The sequence below is a fragment of the Quercus suber genome, unplaced genomic scaffold (assembly GCF_002906115.3).
Source record: "Quercus suber isolate HL8 unplaced genomic scaffold, Cork oak 2.0 scaffold_975, whole genome shotgun sequence".
Taxonomy (NCBI): Eukaryota; Viridiplantae; Streptophyta; class Magnoliopsida; order Fagales; family Fagaceae; genus Quercus; species Quercus suber.
Window position 1 is genome coordinate 24,368 of NW_027070393.1, and position 18,327 is coordinate 42,694.

General features: G+C 37.3%; 2 protein-coding genes across 2 annotated transcripts; one reads left to right on the forward strand and one right to left on the reverse strand.

Annotated features, from left to right (window-relative positions):
• Positions 1–4,810: 4,810 nt before the first annotated feature.
• Positions 4,811–7,210, reverse strand: LOC112034772 (protein STRICTOSIDINE SYNTHASE-LIKE 13). Its single transcript, XM_024067589.2, has 4 exons — positions 6,604–7,210; positions 6,083–6,367; positions 5,820–5,987; positions 4,811–5,309 (listed from the first exon to the last, which is right to left on the reverse strand). Exons 1-4 carry the CDS (start codon positions 6,969–6,971, stop codon positions 4,901–4,903), a joined length of 1,230 nt encoding a protein of 409 aa, XP_023923357.1. The 5' UTR covers positions 6,972–7,210; the 3' UTR covers positions 4,811–4,900.
• A 2,537-nt stretch (positions 7,211–9,747) lies between these two features.
• Positions 9,748–14,833, forward strand: LOC111999085 (uncharacterized). The gene is made up of 8 exons (XM_024031202.1): positions 9,748–9,900; positions 10,083–10,221; positions 10,959–11,017; positions 11,108–11,383; positions 11,525–12,260; positions 12,803–13,087; positions 14,164–14,355; positions 14,535–14,833. The coding sequence occupies exons 1-8, from the start codon at positions 9,748–9,750 to the stop codon at positions 14,831–14,833; spliced, it is 2,139 nt and encodes a 712-aa protein (XP_023886970.1).
• The last annotated feature ends 3,494 nt before the right edge of the window (positions 14,834–18,327 follow it).

Here is an 18,327-nt window from a genome sequence, read left to right on the forward strand (position 1 = left end):
AAAAAAAAAAAAAAAAAAAAACTACTTATGTCTTCTTTGTTAGAATAATGTGGCCTAACATAATATATATGATGCCTTAGTTATTAACAAATAAAATTTCAGTCTCTTGTGAAATTATGCAATACTTTTATGATGTAAGATATTGATATATTGAAATAGGTCTACTTGATTTAGTAGACTAAGATTATGAATGCATTCATTGTAGTCCTTGACTTGACCATATCTATCATGATGTAGCCTATTCTGATAGGTACATTGTTGGACCATGGTGGAAAGGAGGTGCAAGTTAAAATTGCTCAGACTGTGGAAGACAATAAGGGCTAGTCTTTCGATGGTTAGTGCATAATAATCTCGGAAGTCCTTCCATAATGAGATTCATGTACGTTGAGTGTTGGCTTTAATAAATCTATTGTATCATTACCAGTAACTTGAACTCCTATTAATGGTGTTGTCATTATAGTAGTTCTGGATATGAACGATAGATGAATCCACGTATTAACATGGAGTTACAAAAGTAATAACACATTAATGAACTTCTTCATTAATGAACCTAATTAATAAAGTTGTTTATTAACAAATGTAACATATATGTTACATGAAGTGTTATTACGATAGGAAGGATTCTATGGCTGGTCATGTCCTTTCTGAATATTATAAATATTGTCAAGGCCACACTTGCAGGGGGGTGTGAAAAGAGAAAAACAGCTTTTGTTAATCCTGACCAGCTGGGGAGAGCATCCTGATTGCTTGTGAGGTCCTTGAATAACATAATCTAGTATGTATATCTCTCACATCTTATTGTTGAATTTTATTACATATGCACATGATATAATTGTTAATTGATAGGTGTATTATACGTGTTTCTCTTGAATTGTTACTTTTTAAGTATAATTCCAACATTCTTTACTTTAACTTATAAATTTGACTGAACTTGTAAGGGCAGTGGTTGAATCTAAATATACTTTTAATTTGTTATTTGTTGAGTGAGGATTGGAGTGTGAGTTAGTCACTTGGTGGAAGCAAATGTTATTACTAAAAGACAATTAGACAACTAGATATTGGGTGATTCTAAAAAAGAAGAAGAAAAAGACAAACAGTGTGGAACATGAGAGAGACTAAGTGAAAACAAAAGCAAATTACAAAAAGAGAGAGAGAGACTAATTGAAAACAAAAGCAAATGTTAACCCAAAAAAAAAAAATGTATTGCAATTACAAAGATTAATAATTGTCAAAGTTGAGTTGAATTGTTAAATAAATAATTGTAAAGAGTAAAGATATAAACTAATAGATAAAATTATTCTAAGCAATAATAATTAAAGTTTACTTAACAACAATGATTAATATGTTTATTTTATTAAGAAACAATAGATGATTGCTAAAGTTTAATCTTAGCAAAAATAATTAATATGTTCATTGTATTAAAAAAAAACATGCTAAATGAAATTATAGTTTATCTTTTGTTCTCTTGCCAATACTATGGACAAATTTGTAATAAGAAAACTGGTTAACACAGCGGTGGTCGAAGCTAGTAGTGCTACATCTTCAAAAGTGCTGGAAAGCATACGAGGGACTTGGTTTGGCTATGGATTTGAGCAAGGTGTTGCAACAAGTGATGTGACCTGAAGAGAGAGAGAGAGTGGATTTCTTGGTTTTTTCAAGGGTAGTGTTTGTTATACGTACTCTGTTTACACATTTTAAAAAAAAAAATGAAATACTGAGTTAAAGAAATTATATGTCTTCAACTCATGATTTCAAGTAAAAAAAAAAAAGAAGTGTAATAGAGTGGGTATTACAAACACTACCATTAAAAAAACCAAGAAATCCTCTCTCTTCAGGTCACGTCGCTTGACGCAACACCTTGCTCAAATCCATAGCCAAACCAAGTCTAACCTGATAGCCAAACCAAGTCCCTCCTATTTGTTTTGCAGACCCAAAATGAAACAGGAAGAAACCCAGAAAACTATAGCTAACCTGATAGATACAGCTATTGCAATTCTTCAGTCCAATATGGTAGTTTTGATATATCTCCTGTCAGCCCTTTTTTTTTTTTTTTTTTTTTTTTTTTTTGAGAAATATATATCTCCTGTCAGCTGGTTCCGCATAATGTAACTGAAAAGTATTAAAAGCAACGAATCACCTAAAAAAAAAGCAAATTTGTTTTTAGCCGAGAGTACTGTACAACAATAATTATAAAAGCATAATTGACAAGGGGGTCAATTTCTTCAATAACTTAACAGAAATGTTAGAGCTAAACAAACCCATTACACTTCAAAAGAGTGGGAAAAAAAAGAAAAAAGAAAAAAGAAAAAAAAAGTGGGTATGGGAGAAAGAAGCATACATTGTCATCCTGGACACAATTGTAAGAGTCATATTTTTATATAATTGACATATCTTATGATAAAGTGTACTCTACTTATAGTTGGGAAGTTTCTTAGTGGTTTCAAGAACAAAAGAATAAGTAGTATTGTTAAAGACATGAAAATTACTCAAGCTACGGTGCAGAAAGGGCAAAACAAAAAATCTCAATACCTAGTTCGATACCTCTCGATCTATCAAGATTTAATAAATCGTGATACATGCCTCGGTACCTCTTGATCTATCGAGACATGCAAATTTCAAATGTTCAAATCTTTTCGGCCTATGATGACAAAAGATTTCTAGGGCATCATGCCTAAGGTTTTCAAAGATATAAAAGACATATTTCATAGCCGTCATCAAATAGAGAGACAGACACAAAGACATATACTGTGCTACATATTATTTTGTAACTTAAACCTAATTTTGTAAATATTATTTTGCGAGGAACTAACTCATTATGGTGTATAGCATTAACGTAAGTATTTTATTTTTAGCAGGATTTTAACATTATAGGAAAAATTAAGGAAAAACAATGGTAAAGTTAGATATATATAGATATAGATTAACAGGATTTTAAAACTATAGGAAAAGTTAAGGAAAAAGAATAGTAATGACATGATTGTTGATATGGCTCAATGGGAGGGCAACAATATTAAATACTACACTTCGGCTTGTAGATATAAATAGATTTTTGTGTGTTAGAGAATCTGAACTTTTCTTTGGCAGTGTTTTTTTCTTTTTTGTTTTCAAAGAAGAAAACAAGTCTATAGGCACCGCACACTCCCTTTTTATCTTTTTGTTGTGGGCCAAATGGGTTGGTACTTGATAGTAACTCTATGTGAGAAAGTGTTGTGAAATTTGATTTGAAATTTTTAGAGACGGTAGCAGAACTGGAGCTAGGAAAGACAAAAATAATTGAGGTATAGATTTTTGGAGATATGATTGCGTGTATCATGGCTTGGTTTTTGGCTATCAAACAAGCCTCAATTTTCTTGAAGTTTGGACTTCATCTCTGGTCCTTGGTAAAATTTACCAAATAACACATTTTTAGAAAAACTTTAGGAGAATAATACCCAAATGAAGTTATTTATTATATAGCACATTTTTTAAAACTTAAGTTTGTCAAACTCGAATTTGGGCTAAATCAAACTTGAGTTCCAATCACTATGGTTGCATACAGCTTAGAACACAGGTTTGTCAAACTCAAGTTTGAGTTAAAATTCGAGTTTGACAAATTCAAGTTCTATGTAACTAAATAACTTTGTTTGGTGCTATTCTCCTAAATTTTTTCTAAAATTGTACTATTCAACAAATTTTTCCTTCGTCCTCTCTATAATGGTCATGCCCTGTGCTGAGAAGTAGTGGTTTTGCACCTCTGCAAAAGAGATGGAAACAGCATTTGGTAGTAGTTTTCTTTTCCCAGTGTTGCTGTTGATGTTTTTGGCCATATAAACACCATTTTTTTTCTAACCTAAAATTTATAGGTAATTTACATGTAAAATATTTTAAGTAAAACATTTTTAGATGTTTGGTATGACAAGTAAAATTTTTCAAGTAAATCATCAAAATTAATGGCTTACCCACTGGAGCCAAAATCGGTGGCTAAAACAGTGGCTCTAGCAACTGGATTGCTGTGAACCACCGCCATAACGATGTCTTCAGTTACCAGACTGTCAACATTGATGGCTTTGTCTCCAGCCACTAGAACAACAATTTTGGTTATCAAACCTCCATTAAAAAAAAAAAAGATGATATCTCCAATGGCTGGATCTTCGACATCGGTCGTTAGAACAACAATTCTGGCCACCAGACCACTGGAACTAGTAGCCAGAGCAGAGACTTTGACCATCAGACCCTCACACCAATCATCAAAGCGGCAGCTTTGGCCACTAGACCGGTGACCTAGCCACCAAATCGGATGAAGGAAGCCATTGAATGTTTTTGTAAAATATTTTACCAAATTTTTAAAGGTAAAACATTTTACAACTTTTTATAAATAATTTTTTATGTAGGACATAATCTAAAATTTATATTTTTTATTTATTAATTTTGTTATTTTATGTAATTTATGTTATTTTAGGTTTAGGGTATGTATTTCCTTATTATTATGTACTTTTAATGCTATTTATAGTCAAATTAGAGTTTTGTGTGTTTTCCTAATTGCTCTAGGTTTTCTTTTGTTGAAGTTCACAGTGCACCACACGAATTATTGAATTAGCAGTTCCTTATGTATCTGCACACGGAAAAAAGATTTAATCACTGTCCACACCCCATACGATTTTCAACAGCTCTTGCACATTGGCCATTGGCAATACTGCTTCATAACATAGCAATTTCAAACAGTTTGACCATACAATCAGATACAAAACGTTAGGGTACCACTTATTAATCACAAGGCATTTGAAGCTACAAAGATAAGAGGCCAAGTCATTTAACTACCAATACAGTTACACAATCGTAAATCAAGTCACCCGCCTAATACACCACACTTAAATAAATACAAACCCCAATAATCTGTTTCAGCAAAATCAAGTTTAAGGCCTTAACTAGCTAAGGGGTAAGGGAGGGTGGCAATGTGGTTATGAGCCACAGTACCAATCCATAGCTTCCCATTTGCCTCTTTAACTTCACTCACTAGCTTCATCACCACGCCCTTTCGATCCTCAAGAACTTCCAAAATCTCCCCTTTCTCATTGAAAAGTGAGATTACCGTATACATCCTCATCCCCATGACTCGGGCTAATAAACTCATTCGGATTGGTAACCGGAAGTAGAGACTTCGTATCCATGGATTGTTTGTGAGAAACTCTTGTGCAGCTGTCCTGCAACAATCTATTGCTACCCAGAACTGGCCTTTCTCATTTATTCTTACATTGTCTGGGAAACCTGGCAGGTCTGCAACAAGTTCTGTGATTCCAGATTTTGGACCTTCCAACCAGTATCTCATTAGCCTGTCACAGTGCAAATGCAGAATGTATAATGGAATTAATGTCATTACATAGTTTTTGTGCTATACTCAAGAAAAATAGGTGGCTGACTTCTAAATGTCCAGCTTAGTAACAGATTTGCAGGACTTCAACAGAGAAATTTTGATGTGAATACTCTTGTATTTTTATATAGTGGTGAAATTGGTAGCTCATAATAATTTGCTTGATTGTGGATGAGAAATTACTAATTGGCCCAAAAGTTAAACAGTTAGGAAATAGTCAATTTAAATGGGAGGTAGAGTGTAGACATGTTTTAAATCTAGATCTCCTGCTTTGATACCATAAAAAAATTACCATTTGTCTCAAATGCATAAACTATATAAAATTATGAAATTAATTATTTATCTATAATTCTAAAATAGGCATCTTATACATCTCATTCATTATGAATCATTTGAACCATATAGAAATTAGTTGACATTGTTTAAGGAGGGAGAAAAAGAGAGAGGGGGGGGGGGGGTGGGTGTTGAGTACCTGCAGTTGGTGGTTTCAGTATAGAGAAGGAAGGTTTGATCCCTAGATAATTGAACTCCATTTGGAAAAGCCAAGCCCTCCAAGACAACATGAGTTGTTTTAGTAGATGGATCATATCTGAGAAGCCTACCAGTGGCTTCTCCTTCCAACAATATAAAGAAATGGTCCCTGCAACAAGGAAATTTAATATGCTTCAACGTTTGGCATATTGAAGGATGTTTTATTAATTCAAATGGTTTTAATATATGCACTTGTACACTTACACTCTGTTATATCTTTTGCTAGTGTCTGTGAAGAAGATGGATCCATTAGTATGAATGTCAAGGTCATTAGCGAAGAGAATAGGCTTCCCTTCTACGTGGGTTGCCAGAGGTCTTGCAAGTCCTCCTTCAGGTCCAACAACCAGAAGGCCATAATAAGCATCAGCTATGTACAAATCTCCACTATTTTTGTCGAACCTTAGACCAAGGGGACGGCCACACTTTTTCTCATGCTTCCAATGCTTAGATGTGGTTGAGTCAATGCCTTTATCACAAAGCTTCTCTGACCTTTTAAGGGCCAAATACAATTAGAATGTGTTAATGCTATCATCGAAATAATTGACATGTTAGCATTAAATATGTCTAACAATATTTTGTTGGGTAAGTAAGAGCTTGCAAATCAAGGCAACACATAGTTAACCAAAAAAAGGCTACATAGAACATAAAGGGACTAAAAACAGATTTTACACAAGTATTCTATATAGTAGTATGAACGCTACTTTCAAGTTTCTAGGGAGACTCACCAATTTGTTGTTACAAGTGCAAATGTCTCCCACCCAACATTTTCACCCATCCATCTAACAACGCGTCCATCAGCTAACCCTGTGTAAGGACCGCGCCCCAAATGATCGAACTCCAATGATTCAGGGCCAAAAACTTCATCTTCAAACACCAAATTTCCAAGTCCTAACCGGCTTTGATTGTCTCTAGGCCAATTCTTCATGACTTGCTTGTATGGTGCAATGTTGTGCTTCACAGGCTTAAATTCATGGCCTCCTACTGGACCCATATGAAATGGGTCCATTATCACAAAACCCAAGGCTAGAACAAGAATAAGGAGGACTGGATGCTGCAATAATGTTTCATCTTTGAGTGGAAATTTCTTCTCCATGTTTGGATGTTGAAGAAAGAGAGATCAAGTACTATGGTGATCTATCTCACTTAATAGGATTTCACAAGAGTTGAGGTGTGAATGGAGGATAATACTTTAGCCTGGTAGAATTTCATATGTTAAGAATTTGAGAGCATGCATTATTTGTGATAGATATGTGGTTATGAGTAGGTTGTCTATTGTTAGCCATGTTTTTAGCATTCTTTCTTATTGTTGGCTAACAAACAGAATGTATCATTTCCTTATTAGAAAGGTTGTAGATTTTTAGCCTTAAACGTTTTCTAACCAGTTACTTGAAAAATGATCACGGAAGCTATCAATTTGTATCTACATTCGTGAACCAAAGTACTTTCTAAAGATTTACTATGCAACTAACTGTGATTGCTTCCTCTATTGAAAAATGTCATCATGATCAGCTTCTTTGAAGATAGTGACTCAAAACTGACAGTGCTCATAATCTGGATGCTTTTTTTTTTTTCCTTTTTGGGATCTTATTTTTTATTTCCTTTTTGGGATCTTATGGTGGACGGAGAAACATATTGAGAAGGAATACTTCTATATTTCTAGCTAAATTCAATTGTAGTACTCTTTATATATATATATATATATAGAGAGAGAGAGAGAGAGAGAGAGAGAGAGGCAAATGTCAACAAGTACCGCATAAGTGCTTGTTAAGGTTGTACTAAAGTGGGTACCATTTAAATAAAAAAAAATTAAATAAATAAAAAAAAGGACATAAAACTAGTCATTTTGGTTATTTTAATATTTTTTCTCTCTACAAAGTTGGTCTCACGCTAAAAAAAATGACATAAAGCTGTAGAAAAAGACAAAAAACTATACCCATTAACACAACCCATATATATATGTGTGTGTGTGTGTGTGAGTGTGTGTGGGCGCTTGAATACATGCCAAGACAATTGGTAAGCTTTGGGTGACAATGGATGATCCAAAACTAATAACCTACCCTAACTTGTCCAAATTAAATAAATGGAAACGTTTAATGAGTAACTAAAGACTCGTTACCCATTTTAAATGGATAATAAAGGGGTAACCCTTTGGCCTTTGATATCCTTTAAAAAAAAATGGGAATCCATTTTTTTCTTGTTCTGTTTCTCCCATTCTAAATCCTATAAAACAAAAAAAAAAAATAATTTTGTCCTTTTGAAGATTTCATGGTGTAAAAAATGAGAATTTTCAACTAATCATAAACTATCACATCATACCATCAAGTCTATTTAATATGTTCAAAACAATTAATTACAAAGTGTTACTTGCTACTTAGCATGTTATAATATAAGTGCTTGTGGAGTGTGGAGGGCAAGAACTGGAGTTCAAGTCTCTAGGAAGGAACTTCACACATATACATTTAAATTAGGGTAGAGTATAATTTATATCTTGTATAAAAAATAAAATAAAAAAGGTCATAATACTGTTATTTAGAAACTAATTAATGTCAATTTGCCAAATGTCACTATATGGAAATTATAAAAAAAAATCCAAAAGCCAATCAAATTCTAACGTACATGTCGATATATTAAAAATAAATATTGTCATGTTGCCTAAAATTAAAATATTTTGATAAATCAAATAACGCCACACACTCGCCGTCATTGTTTACTGTACTAGAAGATTGCGGAAGCATTCTATTACCACCTTGCACATAAAGGAAATATAAGAAATGTTAAGTATCATTCTAGCTTAATAAAAGCCTTAAAAACTCAAGGAAGTGTAGAATCAATCAAAAAATTGAGTTTTTTCTTAGAGAAGTATATGATTTTAGTACAATGAAACTAGTATAGAATAATACATATTTATTATAGGAACTCCCAGGGTTTTGTGACAATTGTCTTTAAAAAAAGATGGCTAGCTCTTCCTTTCACTCCCTTTTGCATGAAGAACAAGAGGATCAGGCTCGAAGCAACAAGAAGGTTAAGAATGTGAATCATGCAGGCTTTAGCGATAGCAGCGATTCAAGACCATCATCTCCAAACCAGCCCCAAGGTATGTGGAGTCGAGCCATATCTTTTATGGACAAGGTTGTGGGTGAGATTCCTGGTGCATACGCTCAAGCTTTTAACTTTGGAGACCTCATGGAGGACGATGAAGAGTCGGATGACGAAGTAGAGGCTCTTAGGGAAGGGCTGGTTGCTGTAAAGTTCTTGAGAGAGCTCAAACATAAAATCAGACACCCGTGGGCATGGTGTTGATTGTTAAGGTGTATGGAAGGTCGATTGGATTCAACTTTCTTCAAACAAGACTCTTGGCTTTATGGAAACTAGCAGGCAGACTTGATTGTGTGGATTTAGGCTACGAGTTCTTCCTCACTCGTCTATCTCTTAAAGAAGATTTTGAGGCTGTGTTGCAAAAGGGCCCTTGGTTTATTGGCGAACATGTCTTGTCCATACGACCTTGGGAACTAGATTTCAAACTGGAGTTGGCGAATGTGTCCTCGATTGCAGTTTGGATTAGACTCAATAGGCTGCTGATAGAGTACTACAATGCTGAAGCACTCTATCTGATTGGGAAAGCCATTAGGAATGTGTTAAGGGTGGATACTCACACTACATCGGAAGCTAGAGGCAGGTTCGCTAGGCTGTGTATACAAGTTGATGTAACTAAGCTGTTAGTCACAATTATTAAGATTGGAAAGCTTGAGCAACTTGTGTGCTATGAAGGCATTCAGAAGCTGTGTTTTGACTGTGGAAGAGTCGGCCATAAGTTGGAAAATTGTCCGTACTCAATCCTCTAAGATGTGCCGTCAAAGGAGACTGTGGGGATGGAATTGGAGAAGAACAGTACCTGGTCATGCAATTTTCGTGGGGCTAATGTTGAGGGACCCAGTGGGATCGTGCCTGATAGCGTACAGGGTAACGTTGAGGACAACGTACATGATAGTACATATGGTTCGTGGATCGTGGTGAAGCACAAGGTGAATGGAGCAAAAAACAAAAGTTCCAATATGGGACCATAACCACGCCGATACGTTAGGAATGTTCAGTGGACTAGAGAAGGGTATTCAAGGGGTGAACCAGTTGGGCCTTCAAGAGAGATCAAAAGGAAAATTTCACCACCTAAGGTGAGGAATGGGGCCCAGGGTGCTTGTAATGTTAGGGAGTTGAAGGCTTTAAAGAGTTAAAGGGCCTAACTTTTTCGAGTTTATGCCCAAAACTGACTGAGAATGGGAAGAAGGTTATTAAGATGGAGAAGGCCAAATTGGCCATTAAGCCCAACCCACAAGCTTCAGTTAAAGGTAAGAAAGCTTTAGCTCGATCAAGGGCAACCACAAATGTCATTGACAGAAGGGGTAGTTCATCTAATCTCTAAGCCGCCGACAATTCTCTGCTCTCCACAACTACGCCAAACCATGCCTTTCCCAATGGCAAATCAGATCAGGGAGCAGCCACTAAAGGTTAGCCCGCAAACATTGAAATGTTGAAGCACGATGGTGGAGATTCCGAGGATCGCGCCTGTTGAAACTCGTGCGCTTCCAATCTGGGTTTGGAGCTGGTTTTGTCAACGGAGGTAGAGAGTACGGATGATGACGCTCCCGTGAACCGTAGCAGGTACGATGAAGGGCACTTTCGCTCTGGTGGTCCTCACGTGGAAGGGCATGTACAATCTGTGGTAGGTATGTCTATTGGAGGTGCTAGGTATGAGTGCAACTCTGAAGAAAGTTGTGAAGCTATTGGGTTGGGTCTTGAGGGCGGTGGTAAAGCTCCTATGTCCTGTTGATGAGTGTCTTCTCCCTGTTCTTATTCCCCTTATGAATATTATTGCCTGGAATTGCAAAGGAGTGCGAAAGCCCGCCTTTAAAAGTCATGTTAGAGAGTTGGTCCGCAACCATGATCTAGCTATTTTAATAGTGATGGAGACTCGGGTTGGGGGGAGACAGGGCGAAGGAGATTACGGACGAGTTGCCGCTTGATAGAGCTATTCACACCGATACAATTGGTTATGTGGGTGGGTTATGGTTGCTGTGGAATGAAGATAGAGTGAAGATATCCCAGTTAGCAAACATGGAGCAGGAAATTCATGTGATTGTTAAGGTACGATCCTCTAACCTTAATTGGTTATTAACTACGATTTATGCTAGCCCCAGGTGTGCTGAAAAACAGGTATTATGGGGTAATCTTTAGATGATGGCTGAAGTTCATGATATGCCGTGGGTTATGGCGGGCGATTTTAATGAGCCGTTAATGGAGGGAGATAAATTTGGAGGAAGGGGGTTAAGTGTAAATAGAGCTCTTCAGTTTAAGGAGTGTTTGGATGCTTGTAGCATGATTGACTTAGGCTTTTCGGGTCCGCGGTTTACATGGACTAATAGAAGGGAGATTCAAGCTCTTATTCAGGAGAGGATTGACAGATTTTTTGTTAACTCTCAATTGTGTCTGATGTACCCTGAGGCTTGTGTGGTCCATCTTACGAGGTGCTATTCCGATCACTCTCCAGTTCTAATGGAATTGTAGCCTAGAGTTCATGAGAATAGGAGGAAATTATTTAAGTTTCAAACTTGTTGGCTGTCTAATTGCACCTTCCCTACCATTGTTAATCAGGCTTGGAGGCAGAGCACGGGTTTGACGCAGGCTATTGAGTCATTCAATAAAGAGGCAACTAGGTGGAATAAGGAGCAGTTTGGAAACGTATTTGCTAGGAAAAAGAACATCATGGCTAGGTTAAATGGCATCCAGAGAGTTATGGCTGTGCATCCTTCAGTTTTTCTTCTTAACTTGGAGAATGACCTCCTTAAGGACCTCCATATTGAACTGAATCAGGAAGAGGAAATTTGGGTGTTAAAATCTAGAGTTAATTGGATGATTCAAGGGGATAGGAATACGGCTTTCTATTATGTATCTACCTTGGTGAGAAGAAAGAGGAACAAGATTTTGGCTATCAAAGATGCAGTGGGTGAGTGGATTTATCAGGAGAAGGATGTCCAAGAATTTGTGAAGAATGGGTACAATGATATTTATACCACATCCTTCTCTAGTGTTCCTGCCCTTCCTCCTAGGATTTCTTCTTGGCAGGCTAGGTTATCGGAGGAGGAAAAATGTAGTATTAGTGGAAAGGTGTCGAAGGAGGAAATAAAGGCCGCTTTATGGTCTTTAAAAGCTTTTAAGGCTCCTAGACCAGATGGGTTGTATGTGGGGTTTTTTCAAAGGTTCTGGCTTACTGTGGGTAGCTTAGTTATCAATGAAGTTAAAAAAGTTTTTGCTGATAGGAGAGTTCTGGATTACCTTAATACTACATATATTGCCCTTATTCCTAAGATTCAAGGTCCAGAGATGCTCAGTAATTATAGACCCATCGGCCTATGTAACATGGTGTATAAAATTGTATCGAAGATTATTGTTGCCAGGTTGAGGTCATATCTGGGCAAGCTCATCTCCCTGTGCCAGTCTGCTTTTATTCTAGGTAGGAAGGGTATTGATAATGCTATAATAGTGCAGGAAGTCATCCAATCTCTCAGCAAAAAAAAAAGGGGGAAGTTGGGTACATAGCTTTGAAGATTGACCTTGAGAAAGCGTATGATAAATTGGAGTGGAGCTTCATTCGAGATATGCTTATTAGAGTTAATTTGCCTATTGACCTGATCAATACTATCATGAGTTGTGTGATGACGGTATCTACTTCGATTGTTTTCAATAGGGAAGTGTTGGAACCGATATACCCTTCAAGAGGGATAAGGTAAGGGGATCCTCTTTCTTCCTATCTCTTCATTCTTTGCATGGATTTTCTTAGGTAGTTTATTGAGGAAAAATGTAGTGCTAAGCTTTGGAGACCAATCAAAACTTCTCAAAGAGGCCCTTCAGTCTCCCATTTGATGTTTGCAGACGACTTGGTTCTCTTTGCCAAAGCAGATAATGTTAACTGCTGTGCCGTTAGGGATGTGCTTGATGAGTTTTGCAAGATGTCAGGGAAAACAATCAGTGAAGCTAAGTTGAGGGTTTTCTTTTCTCCCAATGTTGATATGGATGATAGGGAGGCTTTTTGTGACATCCTTGGCTTCGCTTCCACTCCCTACCTAGGAAAATACTTGGGTATTCCTATTAGACAGCCGGACATGTCTTCTCGAGAGTATAATTTTATTCTTGATAGAGTAAAACAAAAATTAGCAGGTTGGAAAGCAAATTTGCTTTCATTGGCGGGGCGTGCGATGCTTATCCAAGCTTCCTCAGTGGCTATTCCTTCCTATGTAATGTAGTGTGCTACTCTTCCGGGAAGAGTTTTGGATGGTACAGATCGGGCGAACCAAAATTTTTTGTGGGGTACTACGGAGAATCAAAGAAAGATGCATTGGGTTGGGTGGCAAAAAGTTACTAGAGCTAAGGAAGAAGAAGGCCTTGGTCTTCAAACAGCAAGAGGGAGGAACACTGCTCTCCTTGTAAAACTAAATTGGAGGTTGCACACAGAGCAAGATATGCTTTGGGCAAGGGTCTTAAAGCAGAAATACTGTTCTGGTAGGAGAGTAAGGGCCATAAATGCAGATCGTCTTCCGTGCTCTTAGGTATGGATAACTATGAAGAGAGGTAGGGAGGTGTTTAATAAAGGAAGTATGTGGCTGGTGGGTAGAGACAGTAATCAAAGCTTTTGGTTTGGGAATTGGATCAAAGGGGGTCCCATTCGTCATAAGATCCTAGGTCCGTTGACCCGTGAAGCTGGATTACTTGAGGTAAAGGATGTTTTGACTGACTCGAGTTTGGATTGGGGTCGTATTCCTTTTGTTCTGCCTATGGACATTAAGAACTTGATCCTAGCTACTTCGGTGTCTATCACAAGCAGAGGGAATGACAGATTAGTTTGGGCTGGTAGTACCAGACTAATTATTTGCCTGCTTTGTCTACGGGGTGGATCTGGAAAATTAATAACTTACCTAGAATTAAAACCTTTATTTGGAGATGTGTGCATGATAGTATTGGTGTTAAAGGCTGCCTTGTGAGGAGGGGGATGAGGGCTGATGATTTATGCCCTATTTGCCAAGAAGATAAGGAATCAGCCTTGCATGCTCTTTGAGATTGTGCCTAGGTTAAGGCTGTCTGGTTGCAACTAGGAGTTAGATACACGAATCAAGCCTTTTGGAGCAGCAATCTTTAAGAGTGGTTAACAATGAATGGGAGTAAGGGTAGCAAGGTGATGTATGGAAGAAATCATTGGAGTATGCTATTTTCCTTTGCTATTTGGATGATATGGAAAGGTAGAAATCAGACGGTGTTCTCTGGTAAAGCTCAGAATCTGAAGCTCTTGACTGAAATTAAGAATCTGTACACCAAGTTCATGTACTGTGCTAGCTCTCCAAGGTGCCCTGTACCAAGGGTGGTAGTTGCGTGTCGTTGGGAGAAGCCTCCTGAGGGATGGATCAAGTTAAATACGGATGGGTGTGCGGCAAGTAGTACGGGCTTGGCTGGCTGTGGAGGAGTTGTGCATGACAGTCATGGGGAGTGGATTTCTGGGTTTTCAAGGCATATATATATATAGGGATCACGAACAGCTTTGTGGCTGAATTATGGGGATTAATGGATAGACTATTGCTGTGTAGTAACTTGAATATTCCCTTTCTTATTGTAGAACTGGATGCTAAATCCATTGTGGAGATTTTTGGCAAGACCGGTTATGTCAATGATGTGATCTCTCCCATCTTGGATGACTGCAGGATACTCATCACCAAGTTTCAGCAGGTGCAATTTAAACACTGTTTCCGCCAGTCGAATCAATGTGCAGATGCACTTGCAAGGTTGGTTGCTGATCAAGACTTAGATTTTATAATTTTTGAAAGTCCGCCTGTGGACGCCTTTGTGTTCTTTGAACAAGACAACAATGGTCTGTGCTTTAATAGACTGTGTTCTGTGTCTGTTGTTTCTTCTTAGTTTATGATATCAGCTCTTTCACCAAAAAAAAAGACAATTGTCTTTAAAAATAAATTTACAAAATAACCTCAAATTTCCTATGAATTTGCTAAAAGACCAAATAAAATAAACGTATATTAGCCTATTAGGCAAGAGAACAAGTATCAACAAACAAAATAATGAATTATTATGCGCCATTTTGCCCTGATTTCTGATTATCTTGGTTCTCAAGAAATTCAAAGGACATGACTTGTTCCACATTAGGTATGCACCCCGGGTTAATGTTCATAGCTTGGGGTAAGAATATTGGATCTGCGTTCTGCAAGTAATGATTTCTTTAGAGGATTCGTGCTCCCTTGATCTGACCCAACACCTAACTATGACAAACTCATGGATTGTTAAAGTTCCAAGAAAGAACTGAAGGATTCAATATATATATTTCAGCAAGAACAATAATTGAAGCTCCCACTGTTGTGACTTGTGAGTAACAACATTTGTTCAGAAGCATTGCGTGAGGCTTTATCTCATTTAATCCTAAGCTTCCAGGATCACGAACATTAGAAGATTTTTGTTCCAACAAGCAGAAATGACTTGTGAATAAGCTTTTGAAGTGATAGATATTAATAATAGTGCTTAATTGCTTATAAACTTTTGACACTGTTTGGAGCTATTGTTTTAGATATTTAGGGTAATATGCTACTTTGTCAACAAGAACAAATACACATTTGTTGCATATATACGTGTGAATGAAATCTCATGTTAAATAATAATAAGAAAGGTGAATGGTTAATATAATATAGTTGAGTCCAAGCTCCTAATTAAGTTTAAACTAAATTTGAGTTAAGTGATGTCTTTATCTATTATATTAACTTAGTTAGTTTGAGTCTCCCCAACTCCAGGATGAGCTCTCCATATGACTTAGAAAATATTTAAATCTCAAGATGGCACCTCTTATGGCAAGAGCCTCTATGTGGGCTTGGCTCCCCCTTGCCTATGAACTTTTTCCTTTATCACCTCCTTTCTATGGGAAACCCACGCCTCACCATGATCTAGCATCATAAGCAATATTCATTTGGGTTTCTTTCCAAAATCATTTATGTGTGGGTTTGTGTGCTTGCCTTTTTTTTGTTGTTGCTAAATTTGTGTGCTTGCCTTGTGAGATAAATACTTGTGGGCTCTAAATACATGCACCCCGTCCAACTCACTCCTCAAGCCTAGATAAGTACCTCGAGACTCATCTCCTACTCTTGTCAATAAAAATCCCTTAAGGCACTAGCTTAAGCAAAAATTTTCAAATTTTCCAAATTCGTTCCTTTTTTCTATTTCATTTTTGGGATGCAAATTAAATTCAATATGTGAGAGACTTGGATGGTGGTCTTTGTTATGGCCATCTCTATTTTCCTCCATATTGCAGGCGTTGATAAAGTTGAAGTCAATGAAGCCAAGGAAACTTTACAGTATCCGTTAGTATGTGTATAGTGAGTGTGTAATAAAGAGTGTGTGAATATAATTAGTCATGAAATTATAGCTGCGTACAGGAAAAACAGGCAAATTTGCTGAAGTGGTGACTGGTGAGTATTGGGCTCCTCCTGCTCCACAATGCAAGATTTGGCAGAAAAAAGCCCGACCAGAAGAAGGCTGATGAAAAGAAACCCGACTAAAAGGCCGAAGTTTTCATACCCATATGCCTCACAACTGCCATGTATGTGAAGTAAATGGCTGTCGTCCATGTGGGCCGGTGGGAGGAGCCCAATCATTATTATGACAATCCAATGCCAGAGGTTTGAAATTTCTCTCTCCTATTTTTTTTCGCCTTCTCTTTACCTACAGCAATTTCATTCTCAAAGAGCACACACTTTAGGACCAAATGGATTAAAAATATTGTAACAAAAAGTAGGGTGAAACCCATAATAAGCAAAAAAGAATTAACATTTTAAGCAAAAATCATATAATGAGACTTGCAAACAGCATTTGTTTTTGTTAAATAAAAAAAAGGTGTGGACTCATTAATTCCATGCAACGTAATGGATAATATCAAGTGTGCCACTATTTAAATCGCTCAATTCCTACTAAATATAGTGTAGAGTGATAGGAGAACCTAATTGGTCCTCACCTTTTGAACAAAAAACATAAGAATGAGAGAATGAGACCCGCATGCATGAGTGGTTGGCCGGTTTACCAATAAGCAGATATAGCTTCAAAGAAGCAAGCTTTTATTCCAAACACGCGTGCTGATTATTTTTCGTTGGTTGGTAGTTTTTTCTGGGATTTATAATCTTTGAACGAATCCATGTGCCGGGTCCATATGTTGACTTTGTGATTTTTCTTGAAAACATGCTAATGATCGCTGGTAAACTCACACTACAAATTCTACCTTATGTTTATTTAAAATTATACATCCCAAACAACTATTTTTTTCAGTTCTTAGCACTTTGATCTTCAAGAAGAAGATGTCGACTAAAACCTTCTCTGAAAAAGCTATCGCAATTTGGAACGGATGGGAGGTCCGTGTATTGGTTTTGTTCAGTCTCTTCTACCAAATTGTTCTCATCTTTTTGGGCAATCGGAGGAAGTACAAAGCCAAAAATTGGTTAAGAATATGCCTTTGGGTTGCATATTTGTCTGCAGACTGGATTGCAACTGTTGCACTTGGTGTCCTCTCCTATAGAGAAGCTGCTAAGAAAAATCGATCATATGAAGCCAACCCCGTCATAATGGCTTTTTGGGCACCTTTTCTTCTCGTGCATCTTGGTGGTCCAGACACCATTACTGCCTATGCATTGGAAGACAATGAATTGTGGCCAAGGCGCTTGCTTGAGCTAGTAGTCCAGTTTTCTGTGGCACTGTATGTGTTGATAAGGTTCTGGTCAAGTGCCCCAGTTAATTTTCTAGCAATTCCAATGTTGATAGCTGGAATAGTTAAGTTTGGGGAGAGGATATGGATTCTGCGTTCTGCAGGCAATGATGAATTTAGAGACTCCATGCTCCCTCAACCCGACCCAGGACCTAACTGTGCTAAATTCATGGATGGCTACAGTGCCAAGAAGGCTGAGGGATTCAAAATCTCAGTAGGGACAATAGCTGATACTTCCACGGTTGTGAGAAGGAACAATTTTCCAGATGCATTGCATGAGGCCTCTTACTTCTTCAGAATTTTCAAGCGTTTATTTGCAGATCTCATCCTAAGCTTCCAGGATCGCGAGAATAGCAGATCTTTCTTCCTACACACAGAAATGAGTTACAAAAAAAGGTGATAGAGATTGAGCTCGGGTTCATGTACGATTTACTTCATACAAAGGCTAGTTTGATCCATTCTCGCCTTGGCAGCATTTGTCGTTTTTTCAGTTTATCATGCACTATTTCTACATTTATAGCCTTCTTGATCGTCGATAAGACTGATTCCACAAAGACTGATAAGATTATCACTCTTTTGTTGCTGGTTGGAGCTATTGTTCTAGAAATTTATGCAGTAATTGTACTACTTTCTTCAGATTGGACCATGCTTTGGCTGAGTA

Coding starts and splice junctions, on each gene's coding strand:
- LOC112034772 (XM_024067589.2), bottom strand. CDS start 6,971: ATGGAGAAGAAATTTCCACTCAAAGATGAAACATTATTGCAGCATCCA. Junction 6,368..6,603: donor GCACTTGTAACAACAAATTG/GTGAGTCTCCCT, acceptor GGCCCTTAAAAG/GTCAGAGAAGCTTTGTGATA. Junction 5,988..6,082: donor AGCAAAAGATATAACAGAGT/GTAAGTGTACAA, acceptor TCCTTGTTGCAG/GGACCATTTCTTTATATTGT.
- LOC111999085 (XM_024031202.1), top strand. CDS start 9,748: ATGGAATTGGAGAAGAACAGTACCTGGTCATGCAATTTTCGTGGGGCT. Junction 10,222..10,958: donor CCCACAAGCTTCAGTTAAAG/GTAAGAAAGCTT, acceptor TGTGGAATGAAG/ATAGAGTGAAGATATCCCAG. Junction 11,018..11,107: donor AAATTCATGTGATTGTTAAG/GTACGATCCTCT, acceptor GGTAATCTTTAG/ATGATGGCTGAAGTTCATGA.